The sequence below is a fragment of the Bipolaris oryzae genome (genome assembly GCF_000523455.1).
Source record: "Bipolaris oryzae ATCC 44560 unplaced genomic scaffold scaffold_152, whole genome shotgun sequence".
Lineage (NCBI taxonomy): Eukaryota > Fungi > Ascomycota > Dothideomycetes > Pleosporales > Pleosporaceae > Bipolaris > Bipolaris oryzae.
In genome coordinates, this window is record NW_006911428.1 from 1 (window position 1) to 19,300 (window position 19,300).

Consider the following 19,300-nt stretch of genomic DNA (forward strand, 5'->3'; position numbering starts at 1 on the left):
GGGGGGGAAAGACTGGGGGTGAAGGTGGAGGGGGGAAATGTGTTATTATACTACTACTGTGTTTAGAGAAAGGAAAAGAAGAAAAAAAGGTTTTGGGGGGTTGGGTTACTTGATTACATATTACAAGATAGATAGATGGTAAGTTAGTATGCGACATGTTGTTGTTGTTGCTGTACCGCGGATAAAAAAAAACGACGTATATTTTGGCAGGGAAAAAAAAAGAAAAGGTTGTCAAGAATAGAAATTAAGGTTTTTCAAAATCTTGGGATCACGGACGTGAATGCGTATGTAGTCACACACGTCACATCTCCCCCCATAGCGCGCCTATTGCGTTTATCATGGGGGGGGGGGGGGGGTTCATTTCCCACTCTTAGGGTAGTTATTCGGATCTAGATTCGGGTTTACCGCCAGTGCCTTTTTTTTCTTCTATCCCTGATCCCATGCTTTCCCACCCCCATCTGCATGCATACATCCGTGGTCGTGGCTACCTTCCTAATTCTCCGCTTCCCCTTTGGTACCTGCATCTACACTCAACTAATTATCCAAGTAACGAACGGGGGAAAATAAGCAATCATGCTAGGCGCGGGATCCGGGTTTAGCGCGATATGCGGTGCGCTGTGGGCTCTTTTGGCATACATGTCCAACACACGGTCCCATTGACAAGCTTGGTGAAAAAATCCCATGGTAAACTGAACTACGCATAGACTTATATGTACACTACCAATTAAGCGATCTGGCGCGTCACCCGGATCTAGCACGGTGTGCGGTGAGGCTATGGTGGGTAAAACGTGAAGATCCAAGGGTACACACGGTCCCTTACTTTACCGTCCTCGACCACATAGTCGTACTATTATGGTACTTGCCAAAAGTAAGCAGTCTGGCGCCGAACCCGAATCTGGCGCGCGTTGCGATGCGGATGCGGATGCGGTGCGGTGCGGTGCGGTGCGGTGCGGTGTGTGGCTATCATAAACATTTCTCTCGTTACACACGGTCTCCCCCCCTTGACCATGTTATCCCACAGAGCACACCGCACACGGCGCCAGACCCGGGTTCCGCGCCTGGTTGCTTACTCTTTCGTGCTTCCATGGCGTGGGCTAAGATGATGTGGACATTGGGAAGCTTGGCTAAGCGTACACACGGGTCCCTGAACTTACGGAGAAAGAGCACAGGACATATGCAGGGCAGGAGCTCGTACGAGGTGCGGCTGTAAGTTAAACCCCCCCTCCCAAGATCACGTGGATGGATATATATGTAAGGTGGACTGTGTATATGGTATGTGGGTGAGATTCACCGATGAGGCTGGGGTGTGAGTAAATCTTATGTTGTAGTTGAGGCGAAAAGAGGGGGGAGAATGAGGAAGGGAGGGAGGGAGGGAAGGAAGGAAGGTAAAGTCAGAATCTTGTCGGGTGGACCCTGAGGAATGATTGTTTGGTAGAAGGGGGGGTTATGTAAGTTTTTGCTGGGGCAAGGTGTATGCATGTATGTATGCATGTGAATGTGTACTCTGTAAACTATTGGATCGAAGTCGGAGTTGTAAGATACAAACATCCCTGTTTTTGTTGCGCAGCGTGGGGTCCAGGGGGGTGTGTATCTTACACGTAAGTATGAGCTTGGCGGGTGAACTTTTGCCTCTCACCCTGATGCTGTTTGCCGGAACGTGGCCGTAAGCATGTAAGATATTAGTGTCGATGTTTTTTTTGGCGTCCAGATTGGATGTAGTGTGTACGGTGTATCTTACATATACTAATTGGCTTGGCAAGTGTCACATGTCGACTTTTGGAACGTGACCCTGATGCTGTTTGCCGGTGTAGTACTCGGCGTGTATCATACGGATCCCTGGTCCCCGTCCTTGAGACTAGAGGGTAAATACTAGATTGGCGTATCTTACATTACAGATCCCTGATGTTGCTCACTCCGGATGCGGGCGTGGGCATGTGTATCTTACACATCCCCGTCCTGGTCAATGTTTCCATACCAGGCCTTGTTGGGCAATGGTGTGGCCTGGTAACTTGCAGAATGTTCCCCTGGACCCCATTCGCTCCATTCGCCCCATGTGAGCATGTCTTGTACTCGATGTACTTGTATCTTACATGGTTTCCGCACACATGTCCCCGCCCCCGGAATCTCGCGGATTTGGTTCCACTCCCCGGCCCCCTGCGGGAACTAGGATGGAGATTTGAAATTGCTGGTGTGACTTGCTGGCAGGCCTGGGCGGGAAGTGAAGTCGCCGTCGTGAATTGGAACAGGAAGGGATCAAGGATCAATTGACAAGTCGATGTCGGACACCCTTTAACTCCGAATTGTCCGACTCGTCTTACCGTTGTTTAGAAGGTGAGAAATGAGGAGATGCAGCTCTTGGTCCCTTTCCTAGGTCTTGAGTCTGGGGTTCAGCTTGGTTGGAGGGGCGGCACGCGGCTCGAGAGGGGTGGGAGATTCTCGGTTCATCCCCCAGGGCACCGAGGAGAATAGGGTTCGCGGGGACGAGGGCTGGGGGGGGGGGCTTGGGTTTGATGAAAAATGATGCCGGGCTTGATTTGCGGAGTCAGGACTCTTGACATCCTGGGCAAAATGGGTTCGGGAATCAACAACGGCTATTGAATTACTTGGGTGTGTTTTGGAGGTGACATCGTCGTGGCCGCAAAAAGGGAGCACATAAGTATGTGGCAAGTCTTGTTTTGCTTGAACCCTGTATTTGTTGAGTGAAAATCCGGTGATGTATATCTCCATGGAAGTACTGCTTTGCTTGTTGTATGTTCCTTGCATTCTGGTGGAAGAGAATGTACACCATAGTCTTCGTGTGTTCTAGAAGGATAGTCAGAGACAGTACCGTTTTGAGGCTCAAGTGCCGAATTGTGGGGGGGTTGTGAGGGGGTTGTGAGGGGGGGGGAGATGGGAGTGGGTGGAAAGGGTACTATGGGATTACCAATGCGCCGAACGTCTTTACCAAGCTCCAAGTGCGTTATCGCAGCCGCTGCTGTGCTTACACTACACCAATGCCATGCCATCGGAAGCACCTTGTGTCAGTGCCATTGTGGTGACTTACTGCGCAAGTACTTAGTTGACGGGAGAAATGGAGCAGCAGTGTTGGCATGGTCTGGCCGACGTTCACCCGTCTGACGCTGACGACGCGCCCAGCGGCATCTGCCATGGCTCTCGACGCACGAATCGGATCCTCGCCCACGGTGCCTTTTTCCCGCTGACCGCCCGTCAATAACATGTCACTACGGCTTTGCAATTTGCTGTTGCTTTCCCAAGCCCATGATGCTGGTTTGACCGGCTGCCGATCAGGGTCGTTCCTTATGTAGCCACGCTTGGCTCTGCAGGTAACCGGCACCATGCCAAAGGCGTTGACGAACCCATGGCACGCGGGGGTGGTGGCTATAGAAATCGTACGATTCTGGCGTCATACCACGCAACAAGATGAAGGTAGGAAAACTCACCCATTTTCCACGTCCAAGGAGTCGTTCGGCTTGCCTTCCTGTCATCGTGCAGGTGTCTCGGCCTACGGAGCCGCACATGCACTGCATCACCACTGCCACCCACACATAGACACGCACACATGGACACGCGCATGTCTAGTATCCACCCTCACGCACACCCGTTCTAGACAGCTTCTTCTGCCTTTCTCTTGCGTGTCCACGACCCAAAACGGCCCGATCCTAGCACGCGCTTTTGTATGCCCGATGCACGGCCAACGAAGAGAGGCATAGATCTGTCCCTTGTGTGTGGGCTGTGCGGGCGGAATCATATCCGGACACATGGTGGGGGGACAACGAGGGCGAACAAGGGGGCAAGGCGGCGAGGCGGCGAGGCGGCGCACATTGGACAGCCACACAACCCGTCCTCTTTTCTCTCCAGTCTCTCTCCCTGGCCATTCTTCCTTGTAAGCGAGCCAACGGGTTGTGGCGCGCCCCAAGCGCCCGACGACGACGGGGGTTCAGGGTGAACGAACCAACGGCTTGCCGAAGATACAACGATACAGAGCAAAGAGCGCGGTGCAGGGCTGCGGCATTGGCTCGGAGGTTTCTCTGATCGGCATGCCAGGCATCTAAGCTATAGTACATCCATACTTCCATAACTGTCTTCATTGGCCTAATGAGCAGAGGCTCGTGAAGCCTTCGGCCTCTCTAATCTGTATATTCGTCAGAAACATGATAATGCGCTCCTCGACTCGGGCATGCCGTCGGCTTCTGCGGCAGTCGAGTGGAGAAAGATGAGGCCCGAAGACTGCTTGGATTGGTGCAAAACGCTCCTCTTGACTGATAGTCCAGTCGTTGTTTTGGAACATGTCATTTGAGGAGAGAAGGGGGGTGGACTCGATGATCCATGTGCACGTTGTACGGAGCGGCGTCGTGTTGTGGCTTGATTGTCATTCGCGAACACGACTGCAACCAGTCTTTTGGCGTGGTGATCCCCCCAGGGCTCCATGTGCGCTCCCGTTCGCCTCTGTGGCGTCGACAAGTTCTTCAACAAGTTGTAATTTTTGCTTGTTAGCCACCCCCAAGTTGTGTTTAACCTTTGCCAAACTATCACTAATCCCAAATCGCCCTTGGTACCTGTTTACACCAGCTGAATAGCCACACTGAACAAAGTGAGATAGGCTCAATCTTAGTGCGGTTACACTACCTAACTGTCAAAAAGGGCCAAAGGACGTTAAGTTTTTTGTCCGGCTTGGAAATCTCGCGTATCGAATAGCTCATGGGAGATGGACAGGATATGTCAAAGGGGACAAGCAGTAGACATTGGCCCGCCGCCGCTTGCTCGGTGCTTTTGGCCGAAAACAAAGACACAGATGCCTTTAGAGGAAAAAACAAGGGCACGCTGCAGTTTACTCGAGTCTGCCCGATTAGGTAAATTTGAGGGGGACGCGGTTTAGGTCCCAAGAGTTTTGACCGATTGATGTACGGCCGTACAGTAGTCGTGGACAGACCTCCATGGTGGACACACAACTCGACACTTCTCGTATGTGTACATACGGACGTCGCACGATGCTGACACCTGGCGAGGATATACACAGGTTCGGTCATTTGCTTTTCTCTCGGGGCAAGCACTCTAATTGCGGCCGCCGAAAGAAAAAAAACGGTTCGCCAGGGCAAAAAAAAAACGAGCTAAGCTCGCGCGTACTCGTCCGTCGCCAAAGTGCTTTCGGAGAGCCTGGGATACGAAACCATTGGCGTGGCTGATATGCGAAACGAGTTCCGCGCCGGGAGAGAGGGGGATTTTTGGCGGGCTGTCTTGTTCTATCGTTTCCAGAAACGCACTAGGAATTTGGCTACGCATATTCTTGCTTGATCAAAAGGCCATTGCACAAGGGCCCTGTCAGCCGCTCGACATGCCCTCCCCAGCAGTTGCGTTCCCGAACCATCGGCCATAGTTTTATCTTTTCCTGGACAGTGACAAGCGCCAGGCTACATGCATCCGAACAAGACTAGCTTGCTCATAGTATATCGCGTCTAATTAATCCCTGTGGACATCGATGATCCGCAAGTCAAGCGTGGTGGAGTCTAGGGGGGCTATTTGGAAGGGTGTGTTTGGGCGCATGGACGTCTTGCTGGTAGGGTTCCTAAACATTGCCGACAAAGGGCTTCCTGGCTATATCGTTCCTAGAACGCTAGGTGGAGCGAATCAAGCGTTACAAATTGGACGTGCTTGGGAAAGAATGACGATGTGGACGGGGTCACTTGATGGCGCGGACCGCATCGAAGGAGGAGGATAAGAACCAGGGGTGCCGCGCTGTTGTTTTTTTTTGTGATCAATCGTTGATGTCTGAGTGTGTCGCCACAAACTCCAGGGATTGGGGTGTCGTTTTTTTTTTCTTGTGAAGGATCTGACTTATTATTGCCTGAACCATCCTTCCCGTCCAGACCCTATCAACAAATATATATACCGTCACATTGAGAAGAAATAAGTGTGCTACAATTACGCCAAAAGCATTGAGCCAGAATTTCGCCAGATTACTACTTGAACGAACGGCTCCCCAAGTCCTCCCTGAAAAAAAATAATCCAATCATGGCTCCCACCACACATTCTGCATTTTTGGACATGCTTCCGCCCGAACTCCGTATAAACATCTACTCGCACCTGCTCGTCGCCTCAACGCCTCTCAAAGGCCAACTCGCGCGACAAGACAAAACATACGACCTGCACACAGCCATTCTCCGAACAAATCGACAAATCCACCATGAAGCGCGATCCGTCTTCTTTGGCAAAAACACCTTTTACATCACATCCATCCCACCATCGTCGTCGCCGCCTCCACCACCATCACCACCGGCACGGAGCGACAGTCAACCCGGCGGAAACGACCATGACGACTACGACGAAGAAGAAGGGTCCGGAGCTTTTGAGCCGCCGCTGCAACTCCGCGATCTCCCACTCGTCCGGCACCTAGAGATAGATTTGCTCTACTACCCACGCAGCATGCAGACGATTCGCGACCGGCGGACGGGCATCTGGAAACCCGTGTGCGTCGGTGCGCAGCGCTACAGCACAAGCTTATCTTATCTCCTTTCCGCCGTCGAAACGCGGCTACTGAGCCTCAAGCTGTGCGCTGACACGCGGCGGTATCTCGATGAGCCTGCTGCTATTGTTGCTGGCATTAGCAATGATTCTAGCAGTGTCAGCAGTAGTAGTTTTAGTGGTGGTGGAGGTGGTAATGCCACAAGCAACCCCAACACCAACGCCGCCGCCAAAGACAACAACGACAGGCTAGAGGCCCAGCGAATACTAACAGGCTTCTACATGGCCGATGCCAATCCGCTATTCCGCAAGGCGCTAGCGCGCCTGCACGTCGCTGACATGGCCCTTCATTTCGACTTTCCGGAAAGTTACTTTGACTTTGTTGTCCTGAAAAGGGTCTTGTGTCGCCAGAACTTGGTCGAGCTAGCAGGCCAGGTGCTCGATGTCAGGTCAGACATCCGCTTCAAGGCCGCGGCTAAGCAAGAGGCTGGTCACGACGACGAAGACGATGGATACGACGTGCCCGACCAGGGCGCTGTTACCTTGATACCCGCTTTTTCTTCTTCTCCTTCGGTCTGATACCATGGTTTTGTCCCTTTCGTCCCTGATGTTTCTTATATCCTAGTGTGTCCTCCTTATTTACTTTTTCTGGCGGAGGTGCCTGATTTATTTTTAGAATTAAAACTTGGTTTAGCGAAACTCGCATCGATGTGCATCTGGTGTATTCTTGGGAGGGATATCCAAGTAGGCGTTTTTCGTTTATTTTATTGTTTTTTTTACTTTTTGCAACATCATGACTAGTTTCGTTCATTGCACAAATATCGTGTAAACAACGAAGAAAAATCCATTCTGGTCACAAGTACATCTACAAAAGATCTACAGCCATAGCGTACGATAGTGAAAAGTCTAACCATCTCTTGTTATTCCACGATACAAACCCCGGGAATGTCCAGCCGGACCCCTCGCGTATACATTGCCATGACATGACGCATCGCCAGAAACCACTAACACCTTTAGCGTGTAGGACTTCCTTCTGGCGTCGGGATGCCGGCGATCTATGAACTAGGGAAACGGGGGACTTTCTTTTTTCTACCTAGCCCGCACTGGTTTCCAGAAGATCACCCTTTGACGTAAACCCTTTAGAGAACCCCGCATGCAACCGAGAAGCATGAAACCGTCGACAAAGATCCACATTAGAATGATTTGCATCCTTCAACATGCACACATTTACGCTCGGTCTTTGTTCAGTTGCACGAGCCCAGATATCGTATGGTGGCTCAGTCACTAAGAGTCTCAATCTCTTTATCGTGAGCACTGAGTAAGGTGGTGGTCTCTTCATCGTCATCACTGAGTAAGTTGATGATCTCTTCGCCATTTTTGGAAAGCTCTTCGATATCTTCCGCTCCAATCAGGTCCTGGTCAAATGCCTTCAAGGTTTTGGCTATGCTGCGGTACAAAGCCTCAGCCATTATAGGCGGGAATGCATTTCCTGCTTGCTTCGTTGCCTCACTTTTTGATCCAGTGAATTGGTAGCTAAGCGGGAAACTTTGAAAGAGAGAAAGCTCTCTTGCAGTGAATGGTCGTGTGCCAGATGGGTGATATGAGGTGGTCCCTCCTGTAGTGATGCAGCCTTTCAGGTATGAGTTCGCACTATATGGCGTTCTAGGAGACGCAAAGAAACGAGGCTGATTGTAGATATCGGTGGCAGCCTCATACGCAAGATTTCTCAAAGGTCGGAGCGCATCCCCGATAGAGACAAGGGGTTTCAGGCCACTACCAGGAGGCCCATGTGTGGGTTTGGGGAAAGGTGCCAGAGGCATCCCGCGCCTAGGTATAGGACATTAGCCTATATGAATAGGAGCAGTATAGCGGGAGTACATACCTAGCAGCAATAATCAGAAGCCGCTTACGTTGCTGCACGAGACCAAATTCTGACAAGTCTTGGATTTTGTATCGTAAGTCGTATCCAGCCTTGCCAATATCGTTAAGCAACGTAAAAAAGTTCTGTTTATGCGCTCGGCTTGTCAATAAACCAGAGGTCTGCTCGAGTGTTGCCACTCGAGGCTTGACTTTCTTTAGTATGGGGCCAATTGTGTATAAGGCCTCGTAATTTTCTTGATCGTTGGGTCCTGGCTGAGTACTAATAAAGATATGACATTAGTACGTACTAAAAGTAGTGAACAAGAAGCAAGAGTACTTACTGCGCAGGACTCCAATAGCAGCATGGAGGGGACAGGTGGAGGACATCTACCCTCCATGCCTTCTTGCTAATACCTGGGGGTGGAAAATCATGTGCATCCATCTTCAACGCATAAGCACTACGGTGGTTCATCTTGTAAGCTTCAATAGCCCGATCATCCTTGTCCAACCCCCAGACAACTGAGTAGCCCGCTTGCAAAGCGCCTTGAGACGCACCACCAACGCCACAATAGACGTCTCCATAGGTTATTTGGTCTTTCTTGTTGCTGAATCTGGCTTTACCTCTTGAAGTGGCCAAACTAGTCGAATCGGCGCGCCTATGACACTTCCTGTTCCTAGAAGTAAGGCAATCTTTAGTAACAATTACGCAATCATCATCATCATCCTCGACTCCGAGAGATATTGCTGTCTTTCGAGATGCACCGGCTTGCGCCATCACATCCACGTTCCTAAGCTCATCTGCCTCTTTTGCGTAAAGATACCGGACGATGCCACTGTATGATTTCTCATGTTGATTCATGTACTGTATGTTGATGACTCTGCAGGTGAGTCTCCCCGCATGGAAGATTTGGAGCTTAATCTCTTCTTGACTGATGCCAATAGGGACAGCCAATCTACCACTAGTCCGGAAACTGAGGAAGGGATATGGCTTGCTTGTGAGTGTGCAGTCACGTATGCGGTAAACTTCGTCGATGTTTACATCTTCCAGCCCAGCAACGAGCGGAGTGCGGTCGTCATGTTCCTTGATACGTAGTACCATTGCAAGCTCATTTAACTTCCCTTTGATAATGTTAGTGCCAACTTTGGTATATGTAGATAGAAGGTCTATACACACAGTCAAATAACTGGCCAAGGTATTTGACACGTCGCATTCGGTAACCGCGAAGCCGGACCTCATCTGTCTCCAAGTTCAAGACGATGTACTTGACACGGAGGAAATCACTACTATGCCTGGTATTGACTTCATGTGTCAAGTGATCACGAAGCTCGACTGTATGATCTGGTCTAATGACTAGACCTTTGCCCAAGCGGTAACTTCCTATCACGACTTCTGAGCGCTGAAGAGAAGGAGCTCTCGCAGGGTCAGGTGCAGAGGCAGTCGAGCTAGTGTGAGACTTATGAGAAATAACCTCAGGCTCCTCATCGTTAGAGTCTACCCGAAGCATTAGTGAAAGATGCAGAGATATTATGTGGAATAGGTTACCATAGTCGATAAGATCAAATTCGCTCTCCTCGTTGTCAATAGGCCTGTCGTCATCGTCATCGAGGACGTAAGGGTGTGATGCAGACATGGCTGAGTGTGGCTATAGCAGTGATATTGCAGCGAGGTAAAGGTGACAGTAGAGAGTTTGTGCGTGGTTCTTGCAGTAGCGAAGGAGCAAAGACAGCCCCACTAATGGGTTGCGGTGAAGTGAAGGGACCAAGTCACAGAGGGCGCCGCTTTGCAGTGAAGGTGAATGTGGCAAGACAAACTAATTTGGAAGGAGCGGTGACAAGCAGGAAAGAGCAGATACAGAGACTGTGAGTCAAGTGGCACAACGAGTCTAGGAACGAGGAAGACGTCCAGGATAATTTACTGCGCCTTGTCTATCTATACAGAAAATGCCAGCCTCGAAGTTCTTGCAAACAACATGCATGTGACGTCACTCATGAGATTGTCTTGTGCACGAACTCCTTCTCCAGCCGGCCGACCTCGTGCTTGAAAGCCTCTACCTCCTTCCAGCAGTCTAGCGGGCGGCGGTCGTGGGTCCTCAGACACGAGACCACGGCCTCCTTCGCCTTTGTAACATCGGCGTCAGCCTGCTCCAGCTTTTTTCTCTGCTCGAGCTTTGCCTTGAGGCGCTCAATCTCCTTGGTGACGCTGTCCCTGCTCATGTCCCTTTGTCTCTGCTTTTCAGCGAGCGTAGAGCTGCTGGATGTGGCGTCTTGGATCTTCTCGACAAGCGAAGGCTCGCTGGGTTGCTGGATCTCGTCCGACAGGTTTTCGCTAATCTTGTTGAAGTTCTGAATCTCTTGGGCGCGCAGTTTTTCGAGTTCAGCTGTCAGACGTTCCTGGTACTGGAGTTCCAATTGTCTTGACCGTGCCGAGTCTGTCTGTTTGCAGTCAGTCGCCGCTGGCCATGTCGATTTGGAGGGTACGCACGAAAGGATTCTTCTGCAGCGAACCGACCAGCTCATTAGAGAAGCTGACGGGGTGATCTCTGCGCGCAAACTGGTCAGCACCCGACGTCACTCTTGTTGCTGGGCCCGTGGCGCGCGGGGGATGCCATTGGTTGGGCGGACATGTACATACGGGGAGAAGACATGCTGCTTGACCTCAGACGAGGGTTTCGAGTTCTCGGCACCCATTGTTGCGATGGTGGGACGGCGGGCGTCGTTGAGCGATGATGCACTTGGTCGAAGAAGTCCGAGTTGAGGCTTGGCCGACAAAAGCACGCTAGCCGCCATCCCTGCACGCCATCCCTCCATGGTCGGCGCGCTGGGAAAACACCATGCAACTTATCGCGACATTCGGCTTTTGTATATAGCGACACCCCCGCCCTTCACTGCCAGCACTTCATGCAGCGATCCTTCCTTTGAGCTTGCGTTATTTATCTCAAGCCATTCATTACAAATTTCTCCTCAGTCTCCACAACTGCGCCCGTTCCCTAATAATAACACTCGCCCCTCTTCCGCCACCCCGCCATGCAGTCTTCGCTGACCAGCTGGCTGAAAAAGTCCAGCTCCGAAAGGCAGCTCAAGCAGCCCCAGCAGCCCCAGCAGCCTCTGAATCTGCCTCTAGTCATGCCACCGAAGACCAATCGTCCACCCCCTCCCCCAAAGTCGGCCTCTGCTCCAACCGGCGCGCCCCTTACCACCACGCCGACGCCCTCTGCCATGGAGAACTGGAATGACATCCCTGATGACTTCCTGCAAGCACCTTCGCGACCCAAGTCCAAGAAGAGTCCTCGCTCATCTCGCGCCGTCACTCCTGTTGCTTCGACAATACCCTCCCCTAATATTCTCCCAGTCCAGCAGCCCCTCAAACCACAGCTTTTCGCCCTTCGTCCTCTGCCACCCAACGTCCAACTCGTGCCACTCACCGAAGACCTCATGCCAGCATTCAAGCGCCTCAACACCCTTACCCTGCCGATATCGTACCCAGAGTCCTTTTATAAGGAGACCATGACGGAGCCGCACCACGGCATCACACTCGTGGCAGTGTGGCACTCGTCTCCTGCAGGTGAAGCTAGTGAGCCTTTAGCAGAGCAGTCGCACCTTGTTGGCGCTGTGCGGTGTCGGCTTCTTCCTTCTTCGCAACTATACATCTCTACTTTAGGCGTACTCGCTCCCTATCGTTCCCACGGCATTGCTATGCACCTGCTACAAGCCATCGTGAAAAAAGCTGTCGACCTTCATAGCGTGCGCTCCGTCATAGCGCACGTATGGGAGGCAAACGAGGAGGGCATGGAATGGTACAAGAAGCGGAGCTTCGATATCGTGGGCAAAGAGGAGGGATACTACAGGAAGCTTAAACCGCAAGGCGCACTACTTGTGCGCAAATGGATAGGCGTGGGGGATTTATTGGATCCCAGTATTTTGCAAAAAGATGGGTTGACTGGCGAGTGAGCTTAGGGTTCTGCTCTTACTCTAGACACTGGCTCCCGTTCAACCTTACCAAAAAGCCCGTCAACAGTCTGGTTGTCTTAACTGTCTAAACCTTACTCGAGTTGCCTGGACCCGGTAATCTGGATCTTTCCACTGTGCATCAGCTCCTCCACTTGTATATTCAGCCGAACCAACATCACGGTATGCCCAGAGGCATGTTTCCTCGTTGCAACCCGGATTTCCCGGATTAGACCCCGATTTACTCTCACTGCTTGCATCGGATAATCTGCTCATGCGCCATGTGCAGAATGCCATTTTCCATAAGCACCACAAGCATTATGTGGGACTGTTAAGTAGACAAGGATGGCCTGATTCTCAATTTGCGGCTAAAACACCTTCCCGCCCAACCGCTTTGAACCCCGATAAGAATAGAATCCACATCAGTTGCAAAGGATTTTACGGTATAGCCGACCTTTGGACGTTGGATCAAGCTGAGTGAGGTAGTGACGAGTTGACCCATTCACAAACCAGGCAACGCGCTACGGTTCATCTCAACATAGTCGATACCATAATCATGGCGTCTGGGATGTGGAATGTGGATGCTGCTGTTTCCATCGGTGCCTAGACTGCATTCCCAATCATGAACACTCCTAAAGGTACCGTTTCCTGTTAGTGCACAAGGACCTCTCATGCACGTCGGATGCTCAGCATCCATCGTGTAGCCACAATATCGGTGAATATCCAGACAAATTAGCCAGACCTCGTATGGCGTTCTGGTCTAGCTAGAATGCTCTTGACAATGGAGCCGCGGACAACCAAAATTCAGAACTAAACCATGTTGCTCGATCCTACAGTTGAAGTCACGACTCTATATAAGATGCTCCCAATGTGAATCGACTAAGCCTTCAGTCAAACGGTCAAAATTGTATCACTTTTTTTTTACCAAGCTTCACATTACCTTACCACCATGTATCTCACTACCGTTGCCATCTTGTACGCGGGCCTTTTGACACTTTGTGGAGCCGTATGTGAACGCCGTTATTTCATGTGCTTCGCTGATCCTGCTACAGGTGCCAGCCGACAACAAAGCTCAACTTGAGCCGCGTCAGACATACATCATAACATGTATTGGAGGGCGCTGCAGCGACAACATCAGTCGGCCAACATCTGAGCCACCAAAGCCAACGTCGAGCAAAGTCACAACGACAACCAAAGTGACGACAACAAGCAAGAAGCCAGAACCGACTCCTACACCGTCAAAGGTCAGTGCATCATTTGTCTACTTACATGACTCAAACCAATCCTTGTTCTCGACGATTAGCGGTGTAGCTAATGAATTCCTCACAGACTACAATCAAAACAAGCACAAAGACTGTAGTCCCACCAACCAAGACTACTACCGAGGAGGTCGGCCCGAGTAGCACCAGATGCCCCGTGCCTCTCTACTACAAGTGTGGGGGTTGGCACGATGGCAAGCCCTGGACAGGCTGCACTCAGTGCGTAAAAGGAGTAAAATGTGTGGAGCAAAACGGTACGTAGATACTTATCATCAAACATGGATTGGTAGGACTAACCTTGATTAGAATGGTACTTCCAGTGCGTTGCGGACAATAGTGTTGAATGAGCATAGGAGGTCAGTTCTGGTTGCTATGTACGGCAGGATCATGAGAAGTACAAGCAAGTAATTCTGCATACTATCATTTATTAAGCTGTCACCTCTTTCAGCATAGACATATCACTCTAAATCTGACATGTCTTCAAAACTTCCAATGCTACAGCTGCATATGAAACCCTCTCTTTTGGTTATTTTTACAAACATATCCGCACGCTTTGGTCCATGTGGAATAGCTTTTATTCATGCTCCATGAGTAAGGCTGATGACCAAGCCTTACATACTACACCTACAGATTGGGGACATGGTGGGGTAAAGTAACAATGGCGTTCCTGGCCTGCCCCACCATTACCAACATGAGCAGACGTCATAAGTAGTCAACAGTCGTTCTGACAGGTACCGCATATTTCGCAATTACTCGATCTACTTTTCCTCTACTTTTGTTTCTTGATTGCTCTGCTCAGTCCCGCATTTCCGTCATTCCAGTGCATATCTGTTCATGACTTTCTCTTGTCATTGAAAACAACGCGACGCATCATCTCTCCTCTGGACACAAGTGCAAACAAATAGCCCAGAAAAATGCCCGACCCACGCGTCTTCATAATCCGCCACGGCGAAACAGAATGGTCCCTGAATGGCCGACACACAGGCGTCTCGGATATCCCCTTGACCGAACATGGCGAGAAGCGTGTCCGAGCAACAGGCAAAGCCCTCGTAGGCGACGACAGATTGATCGTACCTAGCAACTTAGCTCACATGTATTTTACCTTTTCTTTACCACCCACCCACCCGGCTCAAAGACACTGAATAACCTGAGATAAAACAGCTACGTCTCCCCCCGTACACGCGCCCAAAAAACCCTCGAACTCCTCAACCTCGGCTGCAAAGACCGATACCCCTGGTCCCCCTCTTCAGCGCAACAAGAAGACAAACCCGACATACGCACGCACGCTAGGATCGAAATCACAAACTCGGTCCGCGAATGGGACTACGGCGACTACGAAGGCCGCATCACAAAGGAAATCAAGCAAGATCGAGAGAAGCGCGGGTTAGGCTCGGACTGGGACATTTGGCGCGACGGGTGCGAAGGCGGAGAGAGTCCTGAGGACGTAACGGCGCGGCTTGATGCGTTTATTCACGAACTGAGGGAGAAATGGCACAAGGGGAGATTTGGCAAAGATGGGAAACCAAACGATGTGTTGATTGTGGCACATGGGCATATCTTGAGAGCGCTCGCGGCGCGCTGGGTGGGGAAGCGGTTAGAGGAGAATCCGAGTTTGATTCTTGAGGCGGGAGGTGTGGGGACGCTGAGTTATGAGCATCATAATATTGATGAGCCGGCGATTTTGCTGGGTGGTGCGTTTGTGGTTGATGTTGTGGAGAAGGAGCAGGAGGAGGCGAAGGCGAAGGCGAACGCGTAGGGTAAAGTTCGTTGGGTGATCGTAAGTGTCGCCTTCTCTCCATGGGAGTTGTATTACATTATCTTAATTACCTATCTTGTTTCGTCTCGTTCTGTGTACATGCTCAATTTTTCTTACTTACTTCCCCCTCATCCTCCATTACATTATATGCGCGACACATTTTACACTCGCCGACTAGTCCATTTTCAGGGTACTGTCGGACCATTCCCAGCGGGTCGAATGCGTTGGTAATCCGCACTCTTTTGCTTCGCAATTTTCTCAAGCGCCTCCTTATTTTTGATAGACCAGAGTATAAACTCGCGAATCGCAAACGCATTCACGAGACAATCGCGGCCGTGCACAGCGTGATTTGGCAGATTTCTCTTAGTATAGTCACGACACAGGTTGTCCAAGCTCAGCTGTGCCTTGCTCAGTGGACCGCCGGCTGCCCTTTCCACCACTTTTGCGATGTCAATGGCACGGCCATGGACTATGCGCAAAGCATCGAGATCTGAGCGCAAGTTGTGGCCTACGATGATCGTCCCGTTATCAGCATACTTTTGTAGGGCGGCCCGGGCTGCTGACCAGCCTTTGAAGATCTTGTAGCCAGCCTGTCGAGCTGCTTCCATGTCGAGCCAGCTGGAAATTCCGGTGACTGCCGAACGCCAGTCAGTGACTTGTGCGCGCGGATCGGTACAGACGAGGTGGTTCATAAGTATGCCGCAGGTGACGAGATCGATAGCTGCAATCTTGACAACTTCGAGACGGCCGCCTTCAAGCACGACCTTGCTGCATGAGAGAGCAATGACACCCAAGCATGGCTTTCCTGGATCTCGAGCTGGGCACGACTCAAAGTCAGTGAGATCGTAGTAGGCCTTGTTCTCGTCTATGAACGCCTTTGGTGCTGGCACATACTCGCCTTGAAGCACCTTAGGTAAGTGGCACATGCTGTCGAGCATATCAACAACATTGGGTTGTTTCACGACAGGGATTCTGGTCCAAAGGATGCCTCCAATAGTCATGCCGCCATCATAGTGTATGAAGATGTCAGACTGAATGAGTAGGCGGAGAGCTCGTGCTTGAATCTGCTTGGTTTGCTCCATATCGGCAGTACTGCCCATGCTTGCGATCGTTGGCACACCGCTTGCTTGAAATGACGGCATACGATGCTGTACTGGTGTAGGGCGTTCTCCAGGAGGTACTTTGGGTGGTCGGGAGGCAAGGGGTTGAGGAGCTCGAGTGGGAGTGTTGCTACCCTTGTGACCATAAGCTGGCCCAGACGGTGCCCGAAGTAAACCTTCTTGCTTCAATCTTTCTCTTTCTCGCGCATTAAGCATCCAAGAGTCGCGCCCGTTTATGTCCAATTTCTGGCCGCCAACTCCATGAATGTCAATCCTGTGTTGCTTGAGACCAGCCTCAGACCTGAAAGCCTTCCCACAGCCGTGGGCATTACAGATATGTGTGCCGGTGTCGGCAGCCGGAGCAGAAGTGGTGGGCAAGGCATGGTGCTCTTGGGGTAGTACAAGCTTGCCCAGTTTCGATGTAACTGCCTGGACTGGCATATGTTGAGAGGCCTTAGCCTTTAGTTGTTGAGCAGATTTCCTCTTCCTCGACACTGGCAGGGGCCTTGATTCAGCTGGGGATGGCGTAGCCTGAAGCCCTTTGCTGTAGGTTTCCAAGACATTATCAGGCTGTGATTGCGGCTCGCATGGCGTACATGCCAGGCAGTGGTTGTTAAAATGACCTTGCGATTTGAAATTCTTTTTGCAGTCCTTGCATCGTAGTCCGCTGTTGCTGATGTTCGCCGATACATCTGACTGTTGTGTGAGATCATCGTAGGAATCAATGACTGGACTGTGATCATCTTTGGGCTTGTCCAAGTCAATGTAGCCTTTGGAATCAGATTGTGGCTGCTTCTTGGGCGGCGTGTATTTCCAGTCGGCACACGCGCTCTCTAAGCTGCTTCGGTGTTGGCTAAAGCACTTCTGGTTGCTGAAGCTCCTCTCACAGCGATCGCAAAAGACTGCCATTTCTTCTGACTCCTTGGACGTATCGGCACACCCCGATGGCGGCTGTCGATGATCGTCGACACTCTCTTGCGAGATGAAGCGTCGGTTGCAACTATCGCAGACGAAGTTAGGCGTGCCATGACCGGTTTGACGTTGGTGAAGCTCCAGTACGTGTGAGTCATCGAAATCCCACTTGCAGACATTACAAAGGAGTCCGGGTGGTGCAGTGTGGCGGAAGTGAGCTTCCGTATGGCGGCTTAGTTCGGCCTTGGTGATGAAGGTCTCATCACAGATACCACACTGGAATGCCATGTGAGATTCTTGCCTCTGCGCCATCATCGGTAAAGGTAGGCTGTCTCTTTATGAGTGAGGATACAAGGGATGGAGTAAGAGGACTATGTTTGTGGGGTAAAAACACAAGCGGCAAGCACGACGGAGGTGCACGGACGGTTCACTATCGCATGGTGACCTTCTCACGGGCAAAAAAAACCTTCACTCCGGCACTGCATGAGGAGTGTGAAAATGAGGTGAAAGCCCCGGTCGATGACAGCACAATCTGGCCGGGCAATCTCTATGGCCGCCCTTAAGAAGTATGCCAGCTACTCACTTTTCAGCACCGCTTTTCTGTTCATCTCTTTTACGCTACCTATGATTCGGAAACGATGAAGCGGGAATCTAGAAAGACAGAGCCAAGAAGAGTGGCAGAAGTGAACTTCCAGTACCCAACATGGTCACTTCTCCTGCTGCCTTTCAACGCGTTTCTCTTGCCAGCTGCAATACATCAACACACACACACACAAAACTGAGAATGCCGGGTGATCAAGGTCTTCTATACGTTCCGGGGTTTCCGTGAGCTCGTGGCTGTTGGCCATTGAGCATCACATGGCCCCTTTACCTGTGGATTAGTTTGTCGTTATGCTGCAATCATCTTGTCGACCAAGGGTCCACTGACGGCAGTTATACTAGCTAGTATGTACCCCATATTACCCCAGATTTACCAGCGATCGGGGAACAACCCCATACACTTTCTCAATCTTACCCGTCGTAATTCCCCACAAAGCCACACGCATCAGGATAGTAGTAGCTTGCGTACCCCAAGCTCCTAACCAAACGTGGATGCTGCATTGCCGTGGGCTGGTCTGTGCCCCACTGAACAAGTGGTAAAGGAATCGATAGCTCCATCCGTGATGTCTCAGGCCCGCCCCATGCTTTTCCTACAGCTATGCGAAGGATTGTGGAGTAAGAAGACGTACCTACCGCGTATGACTGGCAACTATTGTGGCGCTAATGCGCCAAATCAGATTCCATCTTCTCGCTGTGATACGTGTAACAGATGCTGTGGGGCCTTTGCGGGGTATCTAGCGTGTTTTCACACTCCGCAAAATCCGGAGTGGCTGAGCTACTCGTCTTGGCTTCATGGCAGCTGGTTGAACGAGGGCAAGCACAGGTACGTAGTAGGTTCTCTGCATCTCTCTTAAGTACATCTATGCTCCATTCAGACATGTCATGCTCGTCAGAATGCAACTAAGCACCCTGCTGATAGACATTAGCATTGCAATGTAGGCTAAATACACCCGAAGCCATGCATATCCATATGTTGGGACTTTTAAGGTAGCCCTGCATAGCCTTCAAACACAGAAGACGCGCTACTGTTTCCCTATAACAAGGTCCACGTGCTTATAGGCCCGTTTCCCCAATCTTGTCCTGCGAAAATAGATGAAATGCCGATCACCCTCTGTGGGGCTCTATATGCAATGAGTGTAGGAATTGTGTGGGGTGTTTCGCTGAACATGTTTTAGGCAATAGACCACCAGTTGGGACATGTCACCCTGGTCTGGTTGACAACGGATGTTTTAGCCAGTAACTGGGGATCGCATATCCTTATTAACATGCGTATTGCCCCAGATTTCCACCCTGACCAAGCATCACCACTTTTAAAGTGGTCGCCATCTTCGATTCGGATCTGTACAACTTCTTGCTAGACCTTTGTTTATTAATTATCCTCTTTTCTCCAAGTCGCCCTCTGGTATAGT

The 19,300-nt window shown here is 50.9% G+C and overlaps 9 protein-coding genes across 9 annotated transcripts; 5 read left to right on the forward strand and 4 right to left on the reverse strand.

Annotated features, from left to right (window-relative positions):
* Positions 1-1,759: 1,759 nt before the first annotated feature.
* COCMIDRAFT_104183 (uncharacterized protein) lies at positions 1,760-2,268 on the forward strand (the record flags this gene model as incomplete). Its single annotated transcript, XM_007693106.1, has 2 exons — positions 1,760-1,845; positions 1,896-2,268. Coding segments are annotated over 2 exons (459 nt in total), but the record flags the coding sequence as incomplete, so codon positions are not given.
* Positions 2,269-2,591: 323 nt separating this feature from the next.
* On the reverse strand, positions 2,592-3,573 carry COCMIDRAFT_29145 (uncharacterized protein; the record flags this gene model as incomplete). Its single annotated transcript, XM_007693099.1, has 3 exons — positions 2,592-2,948; positions 3,044-3,378; positions 3,441-3,573. 3 exons carry the CDS (start codon positions 3,571-3,573, stop codon positions 2,592-2,594), a joined length of 825 nt encoding a protein of 274 aa, XP_007691289.1.
* Positions 3,574-5,240: 1,667 nt separating this feature from the next.
* On the reverse strand, positions 5,241-5,396 carry COCMIDRAFT_104214 (uncharacterized protein; the record flags this gene model as incomplete). The annotated part of the gene is made up of 1 exon (XM_007693107.1): positions 5,241-5,396. A coding segment is annotated over one exon (156 nt), but the record flags the coding sequence as incomplete, so codon positions are not given.
* A 613-nt stretch (positions 5,397-6,009) lies between these two features.
* On the forward strand, positions 6,010-7,038 carry COCMIDRAFT_104209 (uncharacterized protein; the record flags this gene model as incomplete). The annotated part of the gene is made up of 3 exons (XM_007693108.1): positions 6,010-6,242; positions 6,288-6,625; positions 6,695-7,038. The coding sequence occupies 3 exons, from the start codon at positions 6,010-6,012 to the stop codon at positions 7,036-7,038; spliced, it is 915 nt and encodes a 304-aa protein (XP_007691298.1).
* A 698-nt stretch (positions 7,039-7,736) lies between these two features.
* COCMIDRAFT_39720 (uncharacterized protein) lies at positions 7,737-9,950 on the reverse strand (the record flags this gene model as incomplete). The annotated part of the gene is made up of 5 exons (XM_007693102.1): positions 7,737-8,286; positions 8,342-8,599; positions 8,661-9,438; positions 9,494-9,811; positions 9,863-9,950. The coding sequence occupies 5 exons, from the start codon at positions 9,948-9,950 to the stop codon at positions 7,737-7,739; spliced, it is 1,992 nt and encodes a 663-aa protein (XP_007691292.1).
* Positions 9,951-10,305: 355 nt separating this feature from the next.
* Positions 10,306-11,007, reverse strand: COCMIDRAFT_104205 (uncharacterized protein; the record flags this gene model as incomplete). The annotated part of the gene is made up of 3 exons (XM_007693109.1): positions 10,306-10,752; positions 10,802-10,859; positions 10,952-11,007. The coding sequence occupies 3 exons, from the start codon at positions 11,005-11,007 to the stop codon at positions 10,306-10,308; spliced, it is 561 nt and encodes a 186-aa protein (XP_007691299.1).
* Positions 11,008-11,343: 336 nt separating this feature from the next.
* Positions 11,344-12,267, forward strand: COCMIDRAFT_104208 (uncharacterized protein; the record flags this gene model as incomplete). The annotated part of the gene is made up of 1 exon (XM_007693110.1): positions 11,344-12,267. One exon carries the CDS (start codon positions 11,344-11,346, stop codon positions 12,265-12,267), a length of 924 nt encoding a protein of 307 aa, XP_007691300.1.
* A 946-nt stretch (positions 12,268-13,213) lies between these two features.
* Positions 13,214-13,870, forward strand: COCMIDRAFT_104206 (carbohydrate-binding module family 1 protein; the record flags this gene model as incomplete). Its single annotated transcript, XM_007693111.1, has 4 exons — positions 13,214-13,270; positions 13,317-13,442; positions 13,576-13,777; positions 13,830-13,870. The coding sequence occupies 4 exons, from the start codon at positions 13,214-13,216 to the stop codon at positions 13,868-13,870; spliced, it is 426 nt and encodes a 141-aa protein (XP_007691301.1).
* A 567-nt stretch (positions 13,871-14,437) lies between these two features.
* On the forward strand, positions 14,438-15,279 carry COCMIDRAFT_29151 (uncharacterized protein; the record flags this gene model as incomplete). Its single annotated transcript, XM_007693100.1, has 2 exons — positions 14,438-14,616; positions 14,685-15,279. The coding sequence occupies 2 exons, from the start codon at positions 14,438-14,440 to the stop codon at positions 15,277-15,279; spliced, it is 774 nt and encodes a 257-aa protein (XP_007691290.1).
* Between the last annotated feature and the right edge of the window lie 4,021 nt (positions 15,280-19,300).